We start from the raw sequence: 19,331 nt of genomic DNA, 5'->3' as shown, positions 1-19,331 counted from the left end.
ACTGACCAATAGTATAAAGGTGAGGAAAAATATTAAGCAATATCTTTTCTTTTATGGCTGTTGTGGGTTTTTAGATCATGTATCAATATTTTTTAATGATGGTATTTGTGTCACCAGGTAGATTTTGTTTCTATCCATTTACACACATGGAACAAAGGTTAGTTGCATGTGTATATGGCTCATTATGCCACCATTATCTGTCTGTTTATTTGAACATTTTTATGGTTGTGTACCAGCTTACAGCTTTTTATTCTATTCTTGTGAAAAAATAACATTCAACCTACCTTGTTGTATATGTAGTACATTTCTTTGTGTTTATTTCTATAGTCTTGCAATCAATAATTTTGCAGCCTTGTTTACCCACAGCCTTCCCGCATTGTCCCATTCAGACATCAAGAAATTACCCCAAGATTATTGTTATTATTCATTTAAATAGGAAAATACGCGGGCAGTGACGCATGTTACAGCAGCCGTTTGTGAATACGAATGAAAAACAGCCCGGGAAGGAGAGAAGGGGAGAAAAGTGTCGCGTCGTGAAGGTATTTGCCATTCCCTTTGAAGTTCCCATTCAACAGGGTAAGCTGAATTTTCAGCAGTTGCCTGATAGTGTTCTGCGTAAACGCTTAAACCCCTTTGGAGAATTTTCACGTGGCGGCTCCCGGTGAGTGTCTGTGTTACCTGGAGAAATGGGGGGGACGGTAGTTTTGTACCTTGGACGTGTGTGCTTGTTGCGAATGGCGCGTCACAATGCTGTTTGTCTTATGTACAATTTCAGTGAGCTCAAGTTTAACCCTGCCTCTATTTGATATACTGTCACATGCTATATACAGTACAGTACATTGAGATGAATGAAATGGAGAAATGGAAATCCCCAATACATTAATAATGCTGTGGGAAGAAAACGTGGCTAGTTTTGAAATCAGCAGGATACCGTCATGTATTTGCAGTCAGTATATTGTGCACGGAGGTGGAGTTGTTAGTTAACACGTGAGCATCTGTGTTCGAAGTGTCGTGGTTCTGATCTCTATCTACTTGTGAGGATCTTGCATGTTCTGCATGTGTTTCTGAAGGTTTTCTTTGCTTTCTCCAATATTCAAAAAAACATGTATTGGTTTAACCCTGAAGAACCCACGGGGTCAAATTTGGCCCCTATAAATTCTGCTACTCAAATAATAAAGACCTTTTTTTTTTTTGCAGCAGTGATTTTGTCCCTCTGTTCTTGTTTCCATTGGCCAAAGTGTGTTTGTACGTTCAAAATCCAGTTCTAAAATGCAACAAATAAAACAAAAAAATTATATTGTTCAATGAAGCTGTGTATTTGATTGATTATTTTCTTAAATTCTAAATATTATACTGACATTTTTTGTAATTCTGATTTTTCGAAATGATACCCCTAAATCCCAAAAGGGTCAAATTTCGCCCTAATCCTAAATTAGGGAATAAAGGGTTAAAACTGAAAAAACATATATTTTGGTGTTCAGTGAATTTATAGCAGTCATTTAATGTATAATTCATAATAAAGAAGAAAATGGTTCTTGGGTTCTCCAGGGTTAATTGAAGATGCCAGTCCTTGAAGATGTATGGTAGATAGTAATTTTACTGGGTTGAGAAAACAAAGGCTATAAGAATTAAAATTCCTTTTTTGGTGTTACAGCCCACTTGCATCGTGGCCACGTTAGACAAATGTAGTCAGGACTGTTCGGTTTTGACAGAGTACTATTTTAGGTAGCTTTTGCACATATTTCTGAAAAAAAAAAGATTGTTTTCATTCAGAATGTCTTATGGGTAGGTTTTTACAATTTTGTGGTGTAGTACGGTGCCCAAATAGTTAGCATGTCATCTTCACAGTGAGTTTAGGTGTCCAATTCTCGGCTTTGACCTTCCTGTGTGGAGTTTACATTTTGTCCCCGTACATTCATGGGATTTTATTTATTTTTTTATTCATGTGAAAGTGAGCTTCAATGGTTGCTTATCTACTGGCTTGACTGGCAACCAGTCCAGGGTGCATCCCAACTTTCACCCAAATTCAGGTCAGATAGACTCCAGCTCGAACATTTGTGATGCTAGCAAATGTCATGTTAGTGTTCGTTCAAGTTCGCAAAAGTTGGCCCTAGAGTTTTAATGGTCTTTCTTGTTGTATGTCCAAATTTTTTTTTGCAACAAGACCATTAATACGCCAGGCGAACATTTGCAAACCTTGAACGAACCCTGATTAACTCTGACGGGAGCACACATTCACTACCTTCACTAATGGTTGCAAATATTCATGCCCTCAGTGGGATATGGACTTAAATAAAGACGGTTTTGTCCTTAAAGTGAAGCTGTATAGCATTTCCCACGATTGTTTTGCAGCTGTGGAGGACTGTTGTGGGAATTTGGAGAACATTTGAGCGACATCATCAAGTTTGTGTCAGTCCTGTGGGCTCTGGATTGTGTCATAGCACGGAATCAACAAGGCTGTTCTACATCACTGTCATTCAGAAATTAGCTCATTTGAAAAGAAATATGATTAAGAAGAAAAGCACATTTGCGTCTTTGTACCTGTGTCTGTCTGATTCAATGTGGAGGACAGCTTATCCCCGCCGCGAGTGGGTGGTGGATGTTTATTGACAGCGGTTTGGATCATTTATTTTGTTTGTCTGTGTGACGGTGTATTTTTTTATTTTTTTTTAACTGTATCTCCAGGCTTTAAAAAGCGGCTTGTCACGTCTTCTTAGAAAACAAATGAGCACTTTACAGAGCCTGATCTGCCTTATCCGCTTAGCAGCTCGCTCAATCCCCCACATTTATTTATTTGCTTACTTATTTACCAACGTATTCATTTACTTACCTCTGTATGGATTTGATCTGATTTGCTTGCCCACCACCCGTTCATCCATCGTCCTACCCACAGCCACCCTCTCCTTCTCCTCATCCTTGGCCCTGATCTGCAAGATAAACCTTCAAGAGGAGGAGAGATAACATCCATTAAAGTGGTAAAGAGGAATTATGGGGCAGAGCAGATTAATCACCGCTTCGCTTTAATCGCATTCGACGGCATTGGCTGCAGGGGATCTGCTTATTCCTCCTGTGTCGTACCGACACGTGGGAAAAAAAGGAGGGTTTGTGTTAAAAAGTGCTTCAGTGGCTGAGAAAAGTTTGACATTGAAAGACAGCTAGCCAAAACAAATCATACCCAAAAATGAGACGGTGGTATTTTTTTTTTAATTTGAAATATTATAATTTTTTTATTCATGGGTTAGAATGTGTTCATCTTACGTCACAGATGCTGGTTAGTAATCCTTCAACGTGTGAAAGACCTCAAAAACATGGTAATAAAAACCACCAAGGAACGTCTTAAGAACAAAACAATGGACCATTTTAAAGAGTCCTGATCGAAACCTGATTCAACAGGAGCTGAAATAAACAGCCTGGGGAAGGTACATTGCCAAAATGCCTGTCAATAGTCGAATTGAGTTACAAAAATGTCTTGATTGCAGCAATTTCCTCAGAAGTTGATGCAACAAACTATTAAGGATCATTTCCATGTGTGTATTTCATACGGCTAGTTTTGCAAACACAATAAAAGGATGTTGAAGAGTGTTCTGGAATGTATCATTTTTAAACAGCCTATAAAGCTTCAACTGATTTGGGTTGATGGTTCAATATACAGTAGCTTTGTCATGATTAAGATGCCCTAGAACCCCCCCCCCCCCCCCCCCCCACACACACACACACACACAGAGCAACCACATGACTAAACGTAACAGACAATGGCGCACACCACAAAGGACCTCTTGAAACATAATTGGATTATGGAGTCATGCACTTCATAAAATGGCCTCTGCTTTAATCTGGCAAAAGGGGTTAGTGACACTAGCAGTTTTTACATCGAACGCTGTATGTTCAACATACTGTATACAGTGCATGATCCTAAAATAATTCAGTCCTGGAATACTCGGAGTTGATACAATCTGATTCCATCAAGGGGATTAAATGGGAAATCCGGGAAAATGCACTTTAGACTTGAGTTACGCCGTGTAACTAATTATCGTGAGGAATGGAGGATCTAATTAGATTTGACTTTAGTCTGAAAGGAAGAGAGAATCAATTTCAGGCTACTTTTCATGACATTTGCAATTGCTTATGACATGAGTTTAACGGACCTTTGAACAGTGCCTGCGAACGAGGTTACAATCGACATCGGAAGATGGGAAAACACTGCCGGTATTAAATGAGTCTAATATTACGCCAACCATGCAGCGTGTGTCTGCACTTAATTAGAAAGGGGTATTCAAGAGTTTCTCACTACACCTGATTCATTGTGCCTGTTGGATGTGATCGCCCCCCCCACCCAACGAGGCTGATGAGAGATGCTTAAGGGTGTTTATGAGACTGTTAGCCGGCAGTGGATGCCGCCCCGCAGCTCTCGCCCAAATAAAAGTCATTTATTACATCTAACATGACCCTCTCATTATGCACAAATAGGAATTAATGAGCGCTATATCGGGCGCTCCCGGTGGAGCCAAAGCAGGCCCCGCTTTAAGGACTAGCGTTAATTACACCGTCCTACATCTTGCCCATTTAACACCGCCCCGGCGGATCTCTCTATCTGCAAGGGGGATGCGCATGACGGTGGAAGCGGTTCTCGAGTTGGAGGCATGTTGAAAGTTTGTGTTTAAAACTGAAAGACGACGGATTTCTGGTCTGTGATTGTTCTCGCTTGGATGCGATACAGACATCTTGTAGCCAAATCAAACATCTGAGAAACAAGATCAATCGCAAATGAATAGCATTCCCTCTTTTTTCTTATTGGTTTAGCAATTCCGCAAGTTTAGGACATGTGTATGACTCTGACCTAACCACTGCAAAGTACAAAATGCTTGGCCTTGGTCCCAGTTAGCAAAAAGCTTTTTACTGGCAAGAGGGGGTGAGGTGCTGATCCCAATCTGCTATCGAGCAAGAATCTGGACAAGGCTTTTCATACACTAAAAGAGAGAAAGAACCCTTTAAAGGGAGCAGAAGGGGCTTGAGTGTTGTTGCAAAACATCTCTTCCCAACTCGGCCCGCATTGTCCTGCGTTCGACTCTCAAAAATGTCCCCCGTGATGGATGGCTGTTCCATGCTCGTGCAACCAATGAGGAGTGTGCAAGCGTATGTAGCCTCCTTCCTGACTCTGAAAAGAAGTAGGTGGTTTAGCCATTAGGGCCAACTGGATCCACACCCCCTTTTATTATAAGACTCCGGACAAAAAAGCCTTGCAAGAAATAGGCTGGTGAATTTTTATGTGATTTTTGTGGGCCCCCGGTGGGACGACGACCCGGCAACAGATTTGCCTTTTCTTCTCTTGTGCCCCCCCCCCCAAAAAAAAAAGGGAGTGCCACAAAAGGCTGGGAGTTCTGCTCCATTTGATCCCGTGGAAAGCATATGTCCATTCCAAGCGGCTTGTATTCTGGACGCAAGATGGACGGCCTTTCGGGCCATAGAAAGCCTCTCTGCCCACTTGACTGTGTTACAATGCCTTCAAACAAAATCACTTGTCAGGACTCTTCCCTTTTTGGGAGTGTCTCTAACTCCCCCACCCATCCAGCCCCTTTTCACTTCAAACATGTTACTCTGATGTTGCAGACACATTTTTCTAATGTTTTACACTCCATATAACCTGCTGTGTGTGGTGAAACCTATTTTTCCCCCTATGACATAATTGATGGGCCCACAACATTGCATGGGTGAGTTGAGCACAAAAAGCCTTATGTCACAAGGACAGCTCAACACACTACTGCATAAACACAAGTTAGCGGTGGCATGCGTTTTGATTTAGCATGAGTTTGTTTCCTTTATTAAACATCCAATGAATGAGTAAATACAATTTTAAATTACAAGAATTCCAATAACTTCTCGGCTCGGTCAAAATGACTGAAATGAAAATATGCTCTCTTACTGATAGACATTTTGCAACAATGATTGAGTAAAAGAAAGCAAATAAATAAAGATTAAAAAATGAATAAATATACTAATGGTTCAACTGTGGGAACTGGACCAAAAAAAAAAACTGAACACACCATCAACCAACATCTTCTGAATTTACTTCCTGTTAAGGAGACACAGTTTCATTAGAGTGGAGACTGACGACCGCAGGAATACCAGCCGTTGTCGCAAAAGTGTGACTGTAGCGTATAGGGGTGTTAGAAAAAAGGGATTCGGCAATATATCGCGATATTACAGTGCACAATTCTCGAATCGATTCGATATGCGGCCGAATCTATTTTTAAACATCAATCTTTTATGGGAATATTCAACAAAACGTCTTACTTAGGGTTAGGGTTCACACATTAAGCATGAAAGAATGTTATATTAATGGAACATTAAGCCTTAATATTTTATTTCAGTGCTGTTCAGACATGAAACAGACTGCAACCTGTTTGTTAAATGCAGTGGCTCACTTATAAGCCTGAATTTCCAGATAAATAAATCATTTTTCATACAAATCTTACAGTGTACATGTACAAGTTTACTGATGAGTATTTTCTAAATTTGAGTAAAAAAAATCGCAATAATCAATTTAAAGATTCGCATCGGGATTAATCGGTATCAAATCGAATCGTGACCTATGAATCGTGATACGAATCGAATCGCCAGGTGCTAGGCAATTCACACCCCTAGTAGCGTATAATGCTGCAGCATCCAGTGCTAAGGCATAGCAATAGGGTGAGCTAACGTTAGCATCTATGTCATTTGTAAGTGTTTAATTTCAAATGCAGAAAGCCGGCCACGGCAGCTAAGTGGAGACTTTTACAATACCCATAAGGTATCTGCTGGGTATTTTTGTAACCCAGCTGGCCCGGAACGAGAAGTAGTAGTAATAGTAATAGTTGTACGGTTTTCCCCTGGCCCCAATGAAATATAAAAACCTTCTAAAATCATGTGGCATCAAGCAAATGGTAAGACAATAAACAAATGTGCGCACACACAAACACACAAACTTCTGTAATGTCACAGAACAGTCAATGTGTTTTGCCATTTTTTCTTCCTGGGCTTAATATCATTTTGCCACCAGTGGAGAGTTTGCCCTCAGGAGCAAAGTAACTCAACAGTGGCGTGCCACAAACACACACAGATCACTCGTCCGGACAACCACGCGGCCTGACAGGATCACAGGTTGCCAGTTGTTTATGTTTGTGAGACGAAGCTTTTCCATTCCAAACCCCTCCCCGCCCGCCCCAAGCGAGGTACCTGATGCCTTTCTCCCCCGGCGGTCAAAGCAATATCGGTCTCTTGTATTAGACAGCACAGAGAAATTGAGACAGGGAAGAGGTTGCCAAACTGCCACTTGGCTCGACTCTGTAAAATCAGATATCATTGCAACTGAGCTTGTCAAATATATCAGTCGACAGTTTTCTACAATGTAGTTTAAACCTGAAGCTTTGGTGTTACGGTATTGGACCCAAACCATCCCATCATTGTAAGTAAAAGTCAAAGGGAGAATATGATCTGCTGGATGGTAAATGTTGAAAAGTTAGCAAAGAGTATAGACATACTGTAACTATATGTAAATGGCCCGTTGCTATTTGACGGCATATGCAGATTCTTGTTGGGGTTAAAATCCAGTTCCAAACGATTGGACTGCCTGGGTCCCATTTGGCCTCTGGTTCACCTGAGGGTATGTCCTGGGTTGAGGGGACTTGTGTAGTCCGCTTTTTGTTGGAGGGTGTGGAGGCTTGAGGACAGTTACTGCCATCGGGGGGGTAAACAGACAGAGGGAGGGGTGTGCGATTTTGGGCGACGCAGTAAGAAAGACAAATTAATGTCTGCTCCATGCTGACTGATACCAGGCTTGACCAACAAACAAACAGTGGTCTGGCTAAATGGCCTTAGGATCAGCCTGAGGGTAATCCTGAGGGGTCTCTCTCAACACCACGGTCCTTTAAACACACTGCATTTATTTAGGAAAACACTCATTTATTTATGGTATTAGGACCACACCCAAACTCAGAGAATCTTCCTCAAATTTCAAATGTTCTTTCGGACTTGTAGTAAATTTATGTTGGCGACGTCTATCATCAAGTTTGGGGCAAACATTATCGATCCAAATCTGTGGTATACCAATAATACAGCAGAATACATGTCAGTTTAGGCAGCAAGTGAGAAAAGACAACAAAATCGAATGTATTTGCCAAAAAGGCATGGATTGGCCCATACTAAAAAGAGTGACAAATTCAAAGTTCATTCATTGGTTTTACCGGTTATCAAACATTATTATTAGGCAAACTAGCCACAGAAACCTGAGTTGTGTTGTTGTTGTTTGTCTTATGGATAACAAAGTGTAGTGGTATTTTTGCGGGGGATAAAAAAATGTGAGAATTTTTTGGGCTTGTTTTTTTTAAAGGGTAAAATCCTATTTTGTTTTGACAATTTCCCCAAACATTTCGGCAACATTTGGCAGATTTTTTTGGGGGGGATAAATACTTAAAAAAAAAAAAAAGTTTTTCTAAAAATTCAGAGAAATGGCTGAAAAAAAGTATCCAAAAAGAAACAACTCCTGAGAAAATGTGTTAAGATCTTCAGAGAAAAGATAAAGTTGTTGAAAGATTTTGACAAACTTCTCAAATAATTCAAATATGAACACAGTCAAAAAATTCCCTTCCCACAAAAAATCTGTCAAATTAAGAATTAAACGTTTGTGTTGTTTGAGTTACAAGTACACTGTTTAATAGAAAGAAAAAGCTTTAGCAACTGTAATTCATTTTAATGAGTTTCATTAAGTTTATAACATTTTTCTCTTCATGACAACATATTAAAGAGAAAGTCAAGTCAATTTTTTTTATTTATTTTTTTTACTTATTTTCTAAACACTGCATTCTGATTAATACTGCCGAAGCCTAAGGGCTCAGGTAACGACCAATTATGGCTCACCTCTTTTATTGGTTTGGTCATGTGATTTTTCCAAGCTTAGCCCTTAGTCACTGTGACGTCATTTTCAGTTGACAGCAAGTGTCAAAATGGCCGCCCCCTGACATGGATAAAAACGGGTGGATTTTGCTGCTTAATTCATATTCCACGGACGCAATATTAATCCGAGTACCATGTTTAGACTAGTGGGGCCGCGTAGAACATATTTTTGCAAAACATTTTTTTTTTTTTTGACTTGGCTTGCCTTTAAATCCACTATGAATATGTGCTGCAGGGCCTTACTAGCAATGACTTTCCTAACCTGTCACTCATGCCTGGAGGACGTGTTTTGATCCCAAGTTACAGTCTCCATAGGCTGAGAGTCACCAGCAATGTTTTCATCCGGTCACTGTAATATTTGGTGTCTCCTCTAAGTCAAATGTAATCACTCAAGGAGACACTTTTTTTTTTTTTTTTTTTGACACCTGTCTGGGAAAAGATGTAAGCGCATTACGTCGTCTGCAAATCACACCGCTCTTCTTTGGAAACACACACAAAGACAATCAAACCTTTCTTCAGTGGGAATTAAGACAGACAGGTAGATTGTCACCAAAAAAAAGGTAAAGGAGAAGAAATAGTGCCCCCCCCCCCCCCCCTTGCATTGTGGGTGTTTTTTCTTAAAGATAGCTAAGAAGACTCGCGAGACGGGTGACTGTTAATGGGAAGAAATGAATGCACTTGACTGGAAGATATGACGGGAAAGAGAGTGCTCTTAACAAGGCGTCACAGTCAGTCAGAGTTACAGATCCATCACTTTCACAGGCGGCTCCAAGAAGGCCCCCCCGACGTATCTAAGGATATTCAAAGAGCCAGAAGAGTCTGTGAAGGATGGAAGAAGAAGTGAAGAAGGAGGGGTGGGTGGAAGAGAGGATTTGACTGTGGCTGACAGCGCCGCATTTAATTTGGATTGCCAGATCCTTTTTCATTTGACTCCCTCTCAACCGGCTTAAAAGCGGCGGAGGACTTTTGCAGGCGAAGGTTTGCCAGGATGCCTCCGATTAGCGCTGATGTGCCACGTCACACTTTTAAGCCAGCCTGTAATTCATGTTCAACAGGGGGATACTCGTACATTACACTGTGCTGTGCAAGGCCGTGATTAATTGACTCACGCTTTAATATTGGATGTAATTTGCCCGTCCTCTGATGTGAAACTGACTGAAATGCCAGACTTACTATGTGACGCCATCCTGCGGGTGTCACAGTACTCACTTGGGCCACACGTTGTGGATAGCTGGAACTGCTTCAAAACATTACAATTTAATTTCATGTACAGCGAATCACAAAAACAATCCAATCCGTAACGCTATTTGACTTCTTATTTACCATTTGTTTTCATTGTAAATAATACAAATCTAAGTCTGTATAAATCCTATAAATAAGAAATGATCCAAAATCGTCTCACCGTATTATACAGTACACGGATTCATAAAAATGTATACAAAACATTTCCAACATTTTATAGATGACACCTAGTGTTGTAAAAAAAAATGCGTACTTTCAATCCAACATATTTAATGTCTAATGTCACAAATGTATATAATATAAATATATACCTTGTTTAAAAAAAATAGCTTATGTGTACAAAAGTAGTGAAGCTAGCAGCAGCAACACTTTTTCATCCTATCCATGACGGGAACATGCAGCCCAATGTGCTGAGGCCAGCGTAATAAAGGTTGCCTGAAAATCAGAGGACTGCATTATACAAAATTACAGAGAAAACAAAACAGATTTTTAAGGGTGATTTTAATTTTAATTTTAAATACAATTATTTTTCATTGAAGTATTAGTTTTTATTAAGTGTCCTTAATTTTTAATTTGATTTTATTTTTGTTTTATTTAATTTCATTATGTTATTATCCGAATACAGTATTTGGAATAATTATCAAAATATGTGAATAACATACTCAGATTCTTTAAAAATAAAAATTATTTTATTTTATTTTATTTTTTTTATTTTTTTTTACGTTGAAAATTATGCATAAATTCGCAATAAATGTACAAGGGTCTCCTATTTGCGCTTCTTGCCTTTCAGACGATGCTGTTCTTGGCTAAAGTGGAGGAGGAGGAACAAGTTGGCGAGAGCAGGAGAGACATGGCAGAGACGCTCCTGTCTGCATTGATAGACAGACACCAGCAGAGACAGACATGGAGAGACAGGTAACACACACGGCATATGGACCGTGAATGCAACACAGTTAGTCTTGCAAAAAAAAAGAAAGAAGGAAAAAAGACCTCAAAAAAAAGGGAAAAAAAGTAAGTCATGTAAATTTCACTTTCGCATTTAACCCGCAACAGCACTTTTTGCTGAAATACAGCCCATTTAACTCTATACAAACTTTATTTTCTGTCTTGAAGAATTGTACTTAGATTTTTTTTTTTTTATCCATGAGGCCCAAAATCTTTACCATAACTCCCTCGCTGTAATACATACACGATGATCCTCGCTGCGACCCGTTTGATGTGTTTTATTTGTGCCCCCTGGTTCTGGCACCTATCACAGCTCACGCAGCGACACGCGTGTCCTGGATAAGTCCGTTCACTTCCTCCCCTCTAGATAAGAGTGCAGACAGGACCACACTGGTCATTGCTTCAGATAAAGAATGGCCACACTCGCGGAAAAAACACACACGCACTGATTGTTGTTTTAGCTGTTGCTTCTCATCACTCCGAGTCTTGTATAAACTAACGGCGTTCACATTTGATTTCCCTGCTTATTGTCTCGGTCAGACTTGACCTCTGTGTCAAACACATACACTCACATACCAAACACACACCTCAGATAGACACAGTCCAGAGCCCAAAGAGATTTAAAAAAAAAAAATCCTAGCTTCTGAAAAGTGACACACAACACCCTCGTCTTCCCACGATGGCCGTCTTGTTTTGGACGTGTCACCCCCAGTTGACCCTAAAAGTTGACCCAGTCCAGATGAGTCTTGTAAACAAGCTGTTTCCACACACCTTGCTTCACCACGTCGACGCCCACGACCCTGATGGCACATTCCAGGACGCAAGTGCTGAAAGCTAGAAACCATCCCAACGCCATCCGCTGACCCAACCCTCACCCATCGGCTGAAACATCAGCCCCGTTTCCCCCCCGCCACTAAACACGAAGCTCACCAACTTCTAAATGTAGATTGCAATTGAATAGAATTGGCTTTTTTTTGTCCAGCTTTGGAGAAATTCTAATTGAATGCTGAAGCATTTCCACATATGTTATTGTGATTTTTATTCTCCACTTTTTTTTTTGCCGTTAAACAACTCCCACATAATACTTCCGATTTACACCGTTCAAATTTCATCAAAAATTCACGCCTCCCGGGGTATACAGACGCTCCCCACCACGATCAATCGTAAGGTGAATTTGTTCGTAAGTTGCTTCAGTGCTATATTTTGTATTATAATTTATGTTTAAAGCCTATATAAGTATATTGAAGGTTTATATAAGTATGTTTAAGGCTTGTACAAGTAACCTGCATTGGTTTGTACTGAAAAAATTTTTAATAAAATGGAGAGAATACGTACTTACTTTTGGAAGATGTACTCGATGCTTAAGGAGATGATGGAGGAGGAGGAAGAGGAGGATTTTATATCATGAGAGATTCTTCGTCGTCGCTGGAATCGGCTTCAAAAGTTATTTCCTGCTTCATGGGGACCGGCGTTTTCTTCTTCCTCCTCCTCGCCACGTTGCTCAGCCTCCAATGAGCTCTCACAGCGCCAATCGTCGGTATTAGCGGCGGAAAGAAGCACTACGCGCAATACAAAATCTAACTTACAGCATTTCTTTCCGAACATTTTTCGACATACTGTACGCGCAGAAATGTTCGTATGTACCGTTGTTCGTAACTCGAATGTTCGTAAGTAGGGGAGCGTCTGTATATGATTTATTAATGATGTCTGATTTGACATCACTTACAATATTTGGACAATTTAACGTTTAATATAAACTTTTCCTCATTCATTTTCAACGGGACAGACATTGAAATTTTAAAGTCTTATTTTCCACGCCCACTTCCATACGTACAACTTATAATCATTAGCAACCTGTCTGACCAGGAGGTCACGGGTTTCAATCCCACCTTCAACTATACATTGCAAATATATCCATGGCCGTTACGCTAAGTGATATACATGTATACCAACTGACTATCGGATCAGGAAATGGTTTATAATTTCACTGAAATGATAAAAACGCATGTTAGCTTTCAACATCAGATGACACTTTTGAAAATCACGTTAGCTCAGTGGTTAAGAGCAATTGCTTTCCACCATGGAGTACCTGTTTTCAAACCTCGCTTGGACCACATTTTAGTACTTAAGTAATTATCAATTTATCTTTCAATTTACTTCACAAGGACATGCATTAAAAACGTAGCTATTAGGTAATAGCATTCAGCTTTTCAGCATTCTCACGTAATTTCTGCAGAAATTGCACTTTGTCTTGTACTATATTTAGTATTTGTATCCATATTTACAAACATACACCATGACTCATTGAAAACTATGGCCCAAGCACTACCTGCAGAGACATAATATCCACTTGGATCTTACCAGGTGATGTTGAATTATAAAAAAGCAGAACCTACAGAGGTAATCGCTTATTCACTCAACTGAGGTCTTCCAACTTCATTTGCATAATGTTGGCCAACATCACTTTATCCAGAGGTAGCAAGAACCGTACTCTACGTAGCATTATATTGCAGTTTTGCTATATCCAGTTTTCTTGAATGCATCATTTGATGCTGACATGCAATGTCATCACAGCCCCGGACAGGAAATGCTCCATCCTTGTCAGCGGGGGCAGACATACGTTTACTCTACCCGCAGTGAAAGAGTGATTAGATTAGTTTTCAAGGAGGCCAAGCGCCCCCCACACAATGTGTTTGAACTCCAGCTGCTCCCGATATCGTCTCTCCTCCTTTACACACGTTGAATACCCCCCCCCCCCCCCCCCACACACACACACACACACACCACCGCCACCACCTCCACTTGCCAAAAAGCCAGGGGTCATCCTTTCAAGTGGCTGTCAACAGATAGCATTTACACAAAACTAAACACATGGCTGGGCGCAATGTTAAGTGAGATGTACTGGTACCGATTAGAGATTACCAGGTTGATGGAATGCAAGCTTTACATGCTATTTTTTTCCCCTTTACATATAATTTCATCAAATCAAACATATACAGCACGTATACGCATTTGTGGATTCTCATGATGATTAATGTTGTTGATGATGATGATTATATTCGTAGTAAAGTTCCCAATGAAGTTCCTTACGCAACAAGTAGGCTTTTATCACTATAAATGCTTTGCTTCTGTCCTCGGTTTCCATTCAGCAGAAAATGCTGATTTTTGTTCGTTTAAAAAAAAAAAAAAGCATGATTGATGACTGTAGCTTGGGGCAGATAAACAAAAACAACCAGCACCGATTGATTGTGTTTCTCGCTGACTTTTGTTTCTTAAACAGCACTCTGTGCACTAAAATAAATGTGGGCCTGATCTGATCGCTGCCTCTCTAGGCTTCTTCTTTGTTTTTTTTTAGCAAAGTGCACCAATCAACAATTATATATTATGTGAATTTGTGGGTTAAAAATATTTAGATTTTTTTTTTTAACTCTTTGACTGCCAAAAACGTTAAATAACGTTTAGTAAAATCCTATGGAGGAGTGCCAAAGACGTTTGTTTCAAAACAGAGGTGAAACTAACCATTTTCTATTGTTGATTACTGAAAAACGGAATAAGGTAGAAACAAACTTTTTTTTCTGATGAAAGATGAGAGTCCAATCTTTCATTTGGTAGTATTTGTGTTTCCATAGTCCAAACACATAATTTTATGTGGACCTTGAAAGATCAGTCAAAATGCTTAAATCGACTGGCACCCACGGCATCCCTTTTCTGAAAACGTCTGGCAGTCAAAGAGTTAATAATAGTTAATTTCTAGATTTCATTTGTGTTTAGAATAGCATGGCAGGCTGCATCAGTTGTTGTCAGGGGTTGTATAAGACCCACTCTAGTGACTCAGTCCATTCATTCACTGCAAGCCAACACCATTTTTAAGTAAACTTATGAACATTGTCTGGTAATTGGGTTTTCCCCAAAGTGCCCAGTTAATTCCCGTGATGGATGCTGCCCTGCGTGTCCTGCTTCGGTGAATGCCCCCGTTGAGCTCACTCGGAAATAGATGTATTATCGTGTGTGTTATTTGTGACTAGAAATTGCAGAACAGGTGAATATATTGCACATGATTGTAGAGCAAGACGTAATCTCCAGGGAACAGGGATAGTTGGATCAGAAATGGCATATCCAAATGTCATTTGAAAAATTTGCATTCAAGATGCCAGGTGCTAAAAATCTCCACTTCTTGTCTATGCAGACAAAGATAAATAAGGACTTATTGTCTCAATGATAATGATAGGTCATATATCAGGAATTTGCCTTTTGCCTTTCTCGCTTTGTTGGCCGGCCATTTTGCTATTCCAGAAGCATTATTATCCGGCCAGTCGCAAGTGCTCTGTAAATTGGCAGATTGGAAGACAAGATGCCAAAAAGACGTCAACTGCGGATAAGTAAAGTCAACTTGTTGATTAGTCAACAAATCCGTTCAACAGACATAAAGATGCAGCAAGGTGGTTTAACAGATGAGCTTCCACTCGGAACAGGCCTCACAATGGTCAACCAAACGAGGTGAGAGCAGTTGCTCAGCATTGTAGCAATCCACAAGTTGTCTTAGGAAAGTGTTTTGAAGCTTCTCGCTGTTGCCGGACACAAATAGCCGAACATCTGGTTGTGTTGAGTGGCTAAATCAAATCTACTCTCGTTCGCCTTGTGTCTTAACAAAGTGTTGTGTTCTGTGAGTGTCCACCAATCTTTAATTGCTAGGATGTTGCCTTCATTGTTTTGGCTGGAACCTTCATGGTGAGGTCACCTCAAGCCAACCCTCCCAAAAAAAAAAAAAAAAACAACAGAGGTCGAGCATCACCACAAAAAACAAAGCAAAGTGCTTTGTCAAAGCAGGCGGACAAACACCGACGGGAACAGCTGCGAGTTTTGTACTGACCATGCACACTGCTGTAGGCTTTGTAAGGTCATTATACGATAATGAAAATCATTACAGAATTACATGGGGGTTTAGGACATGAGAGCAGCGGGGAAAAGGGGAGGGGAGGGGCCCACATTGGATTTGATAAATGGACTGTGAAGGTGCCCATCTGGCTCCTCTCTGTAGCTTTTTCTTCCTGCTCTTTTATCCACTCTCGTCCTTTACTAGCCCTATTTCACTGCCCGCCTCTGTTCTCTAGAGGGCCACTCTTTAAAAGAGAGCAGGCCTCCAGTGAAAGATTAACAGAGTGCAAACCCACCTCGCCTCCATGCTGGAGAAAAGAGTGTGTGGGCGAGTTGTGTGGAGGGCTGACAGGCGGAGGTGTTTATGAGCCAAGTGGCGTTTGCGCCTGACTTGGCAAACTTGGTCCTCCCATCCTTCAGCTATGAGAAAAGACAGCAGATGACCTTTGACGCTGGAAACAGTTGGACCCGGATATGTGAATAAAGATGTCGCAGTGGTCATTTTCGGCTCAGCGCTCAGTAATGACGCCTCTAAATCGCGACATCAATACTACATTGTTCTCTTTTCTTTGTCAAACAATGCTCATCTAAACCGAGTCGATCATTTGTGGAGTTATAAATGCGCCAAAAGTTACATTTAATGGAATTCTACAAGGTTGTGTCCACAATTGAACATCTGCCACCCCTTGTGTTGCCACTTAGTTTTGGTGTGTTTCATTTGCATTTTGAAAAACTATGAAGTAGCAAGGTATGGGATCTGACCTTGTAGCAAACCAATGCATATGGCGACTGTTTAAGGCCAGAATTTGCTTTGATTGTAAACGAGCAAGTTGAATGTCAGCAGTCCAAACAAACGTTTTTTTCTAGGCTTATGATTTTGTTGATAAGTTTTACAAAATAGAGCAGCAGAGTGGTATAGTGTCTGGCTCACTGTAAGATTTGGATTTGAATATCTGTTGGAACCGTGGGGGTTTCCTCTGGGCTCTAAGGCTTCCTGCCGCTTGCCATAAACACATTTCTTCTTAGGATAATTAAAAACTCTAAATTGACCTTGGGATTGGCCAAAGCGCACCCACAAGGAACAAGTGCTATAAAAAAAGGGATTTATGGATGCATTTTACTAAATAGGTAACTGGCAATTTTCCAGAAGATAGTGGCGACTGACTGTGTGATTTTTGTAACCTTAAAATTTGGTTAACCAAGACCCTTGTAGTAGTACTGTTTTGGGTGTCTATTAATTTCAGTTGCTGAGAATGAGTGAGGTCTTTAGTGAAAGACAAGGCGGCATCAGCTGATGTGGTCAAAGGAGGCGAAAAGAAGGTCCACATCTCTCCCAGCTGCTCTCATCACTCAGCTGTCCGGCTTGACCCTTGAGCTTCCATCAAGCTTTATGTTTCCTGCTATTGTCATCCCGTTGTCCTCACCTGGACAGGGCGCGATTCTATAAAAGGCCCGGTCTGTCATCAAAAGCAGGGGGTCACCAGGGGCCATCGAGGGGCCGGAGTGTCGACATTAAAGCTGTGCCCAGTCGGGGATGACCCTCGCTAGTGTCGTATCCCCCCTGAGGGGATGCTTAGAGACCCAGAGAGACGGGGTGGAGGGTGGGAAGAGAGACCTTTATTGGCTCACACTTCATTCCTGGAGTGCTGACATGTCTTTTGTGTCGTTCCTTTCAAACTCTGCCACAATTCCTACACAGGGGTAGGACAAAGACTTGGGAGACAATGGAAATGTCCTGTCCCTATTGGGATTTGCAGGACTTGTCAGTGTCGTGTCCACAATTAAGATGCACAGCCTTATTTAATGGGGCTCGTGTTTTCCCTTTAAACAGCTACAGTGTATTTGCTGTAAAGACACCAAGGATTCATTGTATTCAGTGCAACAAAACAAGTTCCTGCTTGACTTCCAAGTTGTTCTCGCTGAAAACTGTGCAAAGTATGTTTGTAGAATGTTCCAATCACAACCATTCCAATGACATTATAGTAAAGTAGAACTACTCATACTTTGAGGGCAGGAACATAATAGAGGGAACATGTGTTTTTATGTTAGTTTTTTTGCCAAGCAATAATGTCACCCTGTGATGGGCAGGTGACCGGTCCAGTGTGTACCCGACTTATCTCCCATTATGAGCCGGGATAGGCTCTAGCTCACCCGTGACCCGACTGAGGACAAGCACTACAGAAGATGGATAGATGATCCAGTGGCATTTTAAAGAAATTGCTGAGATTAATACATGTGTTTTACTCCCTGGAGTGATCACCAGACAACCACAGGGCAAGCATAGAAACAGACAAGCATTAACACTCACAGGCAATTGACAAATGCATAAAAGTACTAGTACACAACCTTACTAGTACACAACCTTCTGTCCATCCGCCCATCTATCCATCACCTCATCAAAGTCAGCTGAGTGAACCATTTCGTGGAAAGGTTATCATCTACCTATCTTCATCTTTTCTGCTACTATTTCTATCATCCTTGTTTACTTTTTTTTTTTTTTGGTAAAGTTAAGGGAAATTAAAATAGGAAACATGTCATCTGTCTCTTTCATCATTCACCAGCCTGTAATTAGCACGAGCCGGGCGGTCGCCCCTAAAACTCTGACATCTAATTTGTCTGTCTTTATCTCAAACATGTCCGTGTGGTCCCGCTCACGAGGGCCACCGTGGACCAGGACTGTGTTTGCGAGGCTCTCTTGACTGTAAATTATGGATTCTTATGCGCCCCCCCCAGTTTAGCAATCATTCAGTTATGCACGACACGCCCTGACCTCGGCGCAGCTGCTGCTTCCGAAGAACAAGTAGTTAGTATTGCTTCCAGGCTGGAAAGTACACCAAAATGTGTGTCACTCTTTCAGGAATGCACTTTGAACTGTTTGACAGATGATGTTTGTTTGTGTACACTCACAAACAAGTCAGTAATTGGTAGGCGTGTAATGCTACATTTATTTGTATTTTTCGATAAGGAGCATACGGTGTGGTGCAGAGAAGTTCTAACCTTATGTTCTAGCCACGCATCTAGTCTGTAAACAAATACAGTGTAGCTCAGCTTCTGTTTTACAGATGTCACGGCTAGTGAAATGCCAATACAGTAGTGTCCAGTGGCATTTAAATAGCATTTCCTTGGCTCTTTAAAGCAAGCAAACACTTTGGCATGCCAGTGGTGTCCCCAAGCCTCCCTGGTTTACCGGCTAAAAGCTAATTACGCAACTAAGTTCATTGGCTACTGCTAACGTCAACGGCTACGGTTCTTCTAACTTACTATTTTTCGCCTAACTACACATGCAACACACCGACTGAACAATAGAGAGCGAGAGAGGACAGAAAAGCCATGCTAACCGC

At 40.9% G+C, this 19,331-nt stretch overlaps 1 protein-coding gene across 2 annotated transcripts in view; it reads left to right on the top strand.

The window, feature by feature from the left end:
• fto (FTO alpha-ketoglutarate dependent dioxygenase) overlaps positions 1-19,331 on the top strand; it is a 165,868-nt gene that overhangs the window by 58,657 nt on the left and 87,880 nt on the right. For both annotated transcript variants that reach the window (XM_077564180.1, XM_077564179.1), the window contains exon 8: positions 10,961-11,085. In XM_077564180.1, coding sequence (XP_077420306.1) covers positions 10,961-11,085 — 125 coding nt within the window. The remainder of the gene's footprint in view (positions 1-10,960; positions 11,086-19,331) is intronic.

Source organism: Vanacampus margaritifer, chromosome 4, assembly GCF_051991255.1.
Source record: "Vanacampus margaritifer isolate UIUO_Vmar chromosome 4, RoL_Vmar_1.0, whole genome shotgun sequence".
Taxonomy (NCBI): domain Eukaryota; kingdom Metazoa; phylum Chordata; class Actinopteri; order Syngnathiformes; family Syngnathidae; genus Vanacampus; species Vanacampus margaritifer.
The sequence above is the reverse complement of the archived record's forward strand: the minus strand, read 5'-3'. Positions and strand labels throughout refer to the sequence as shown.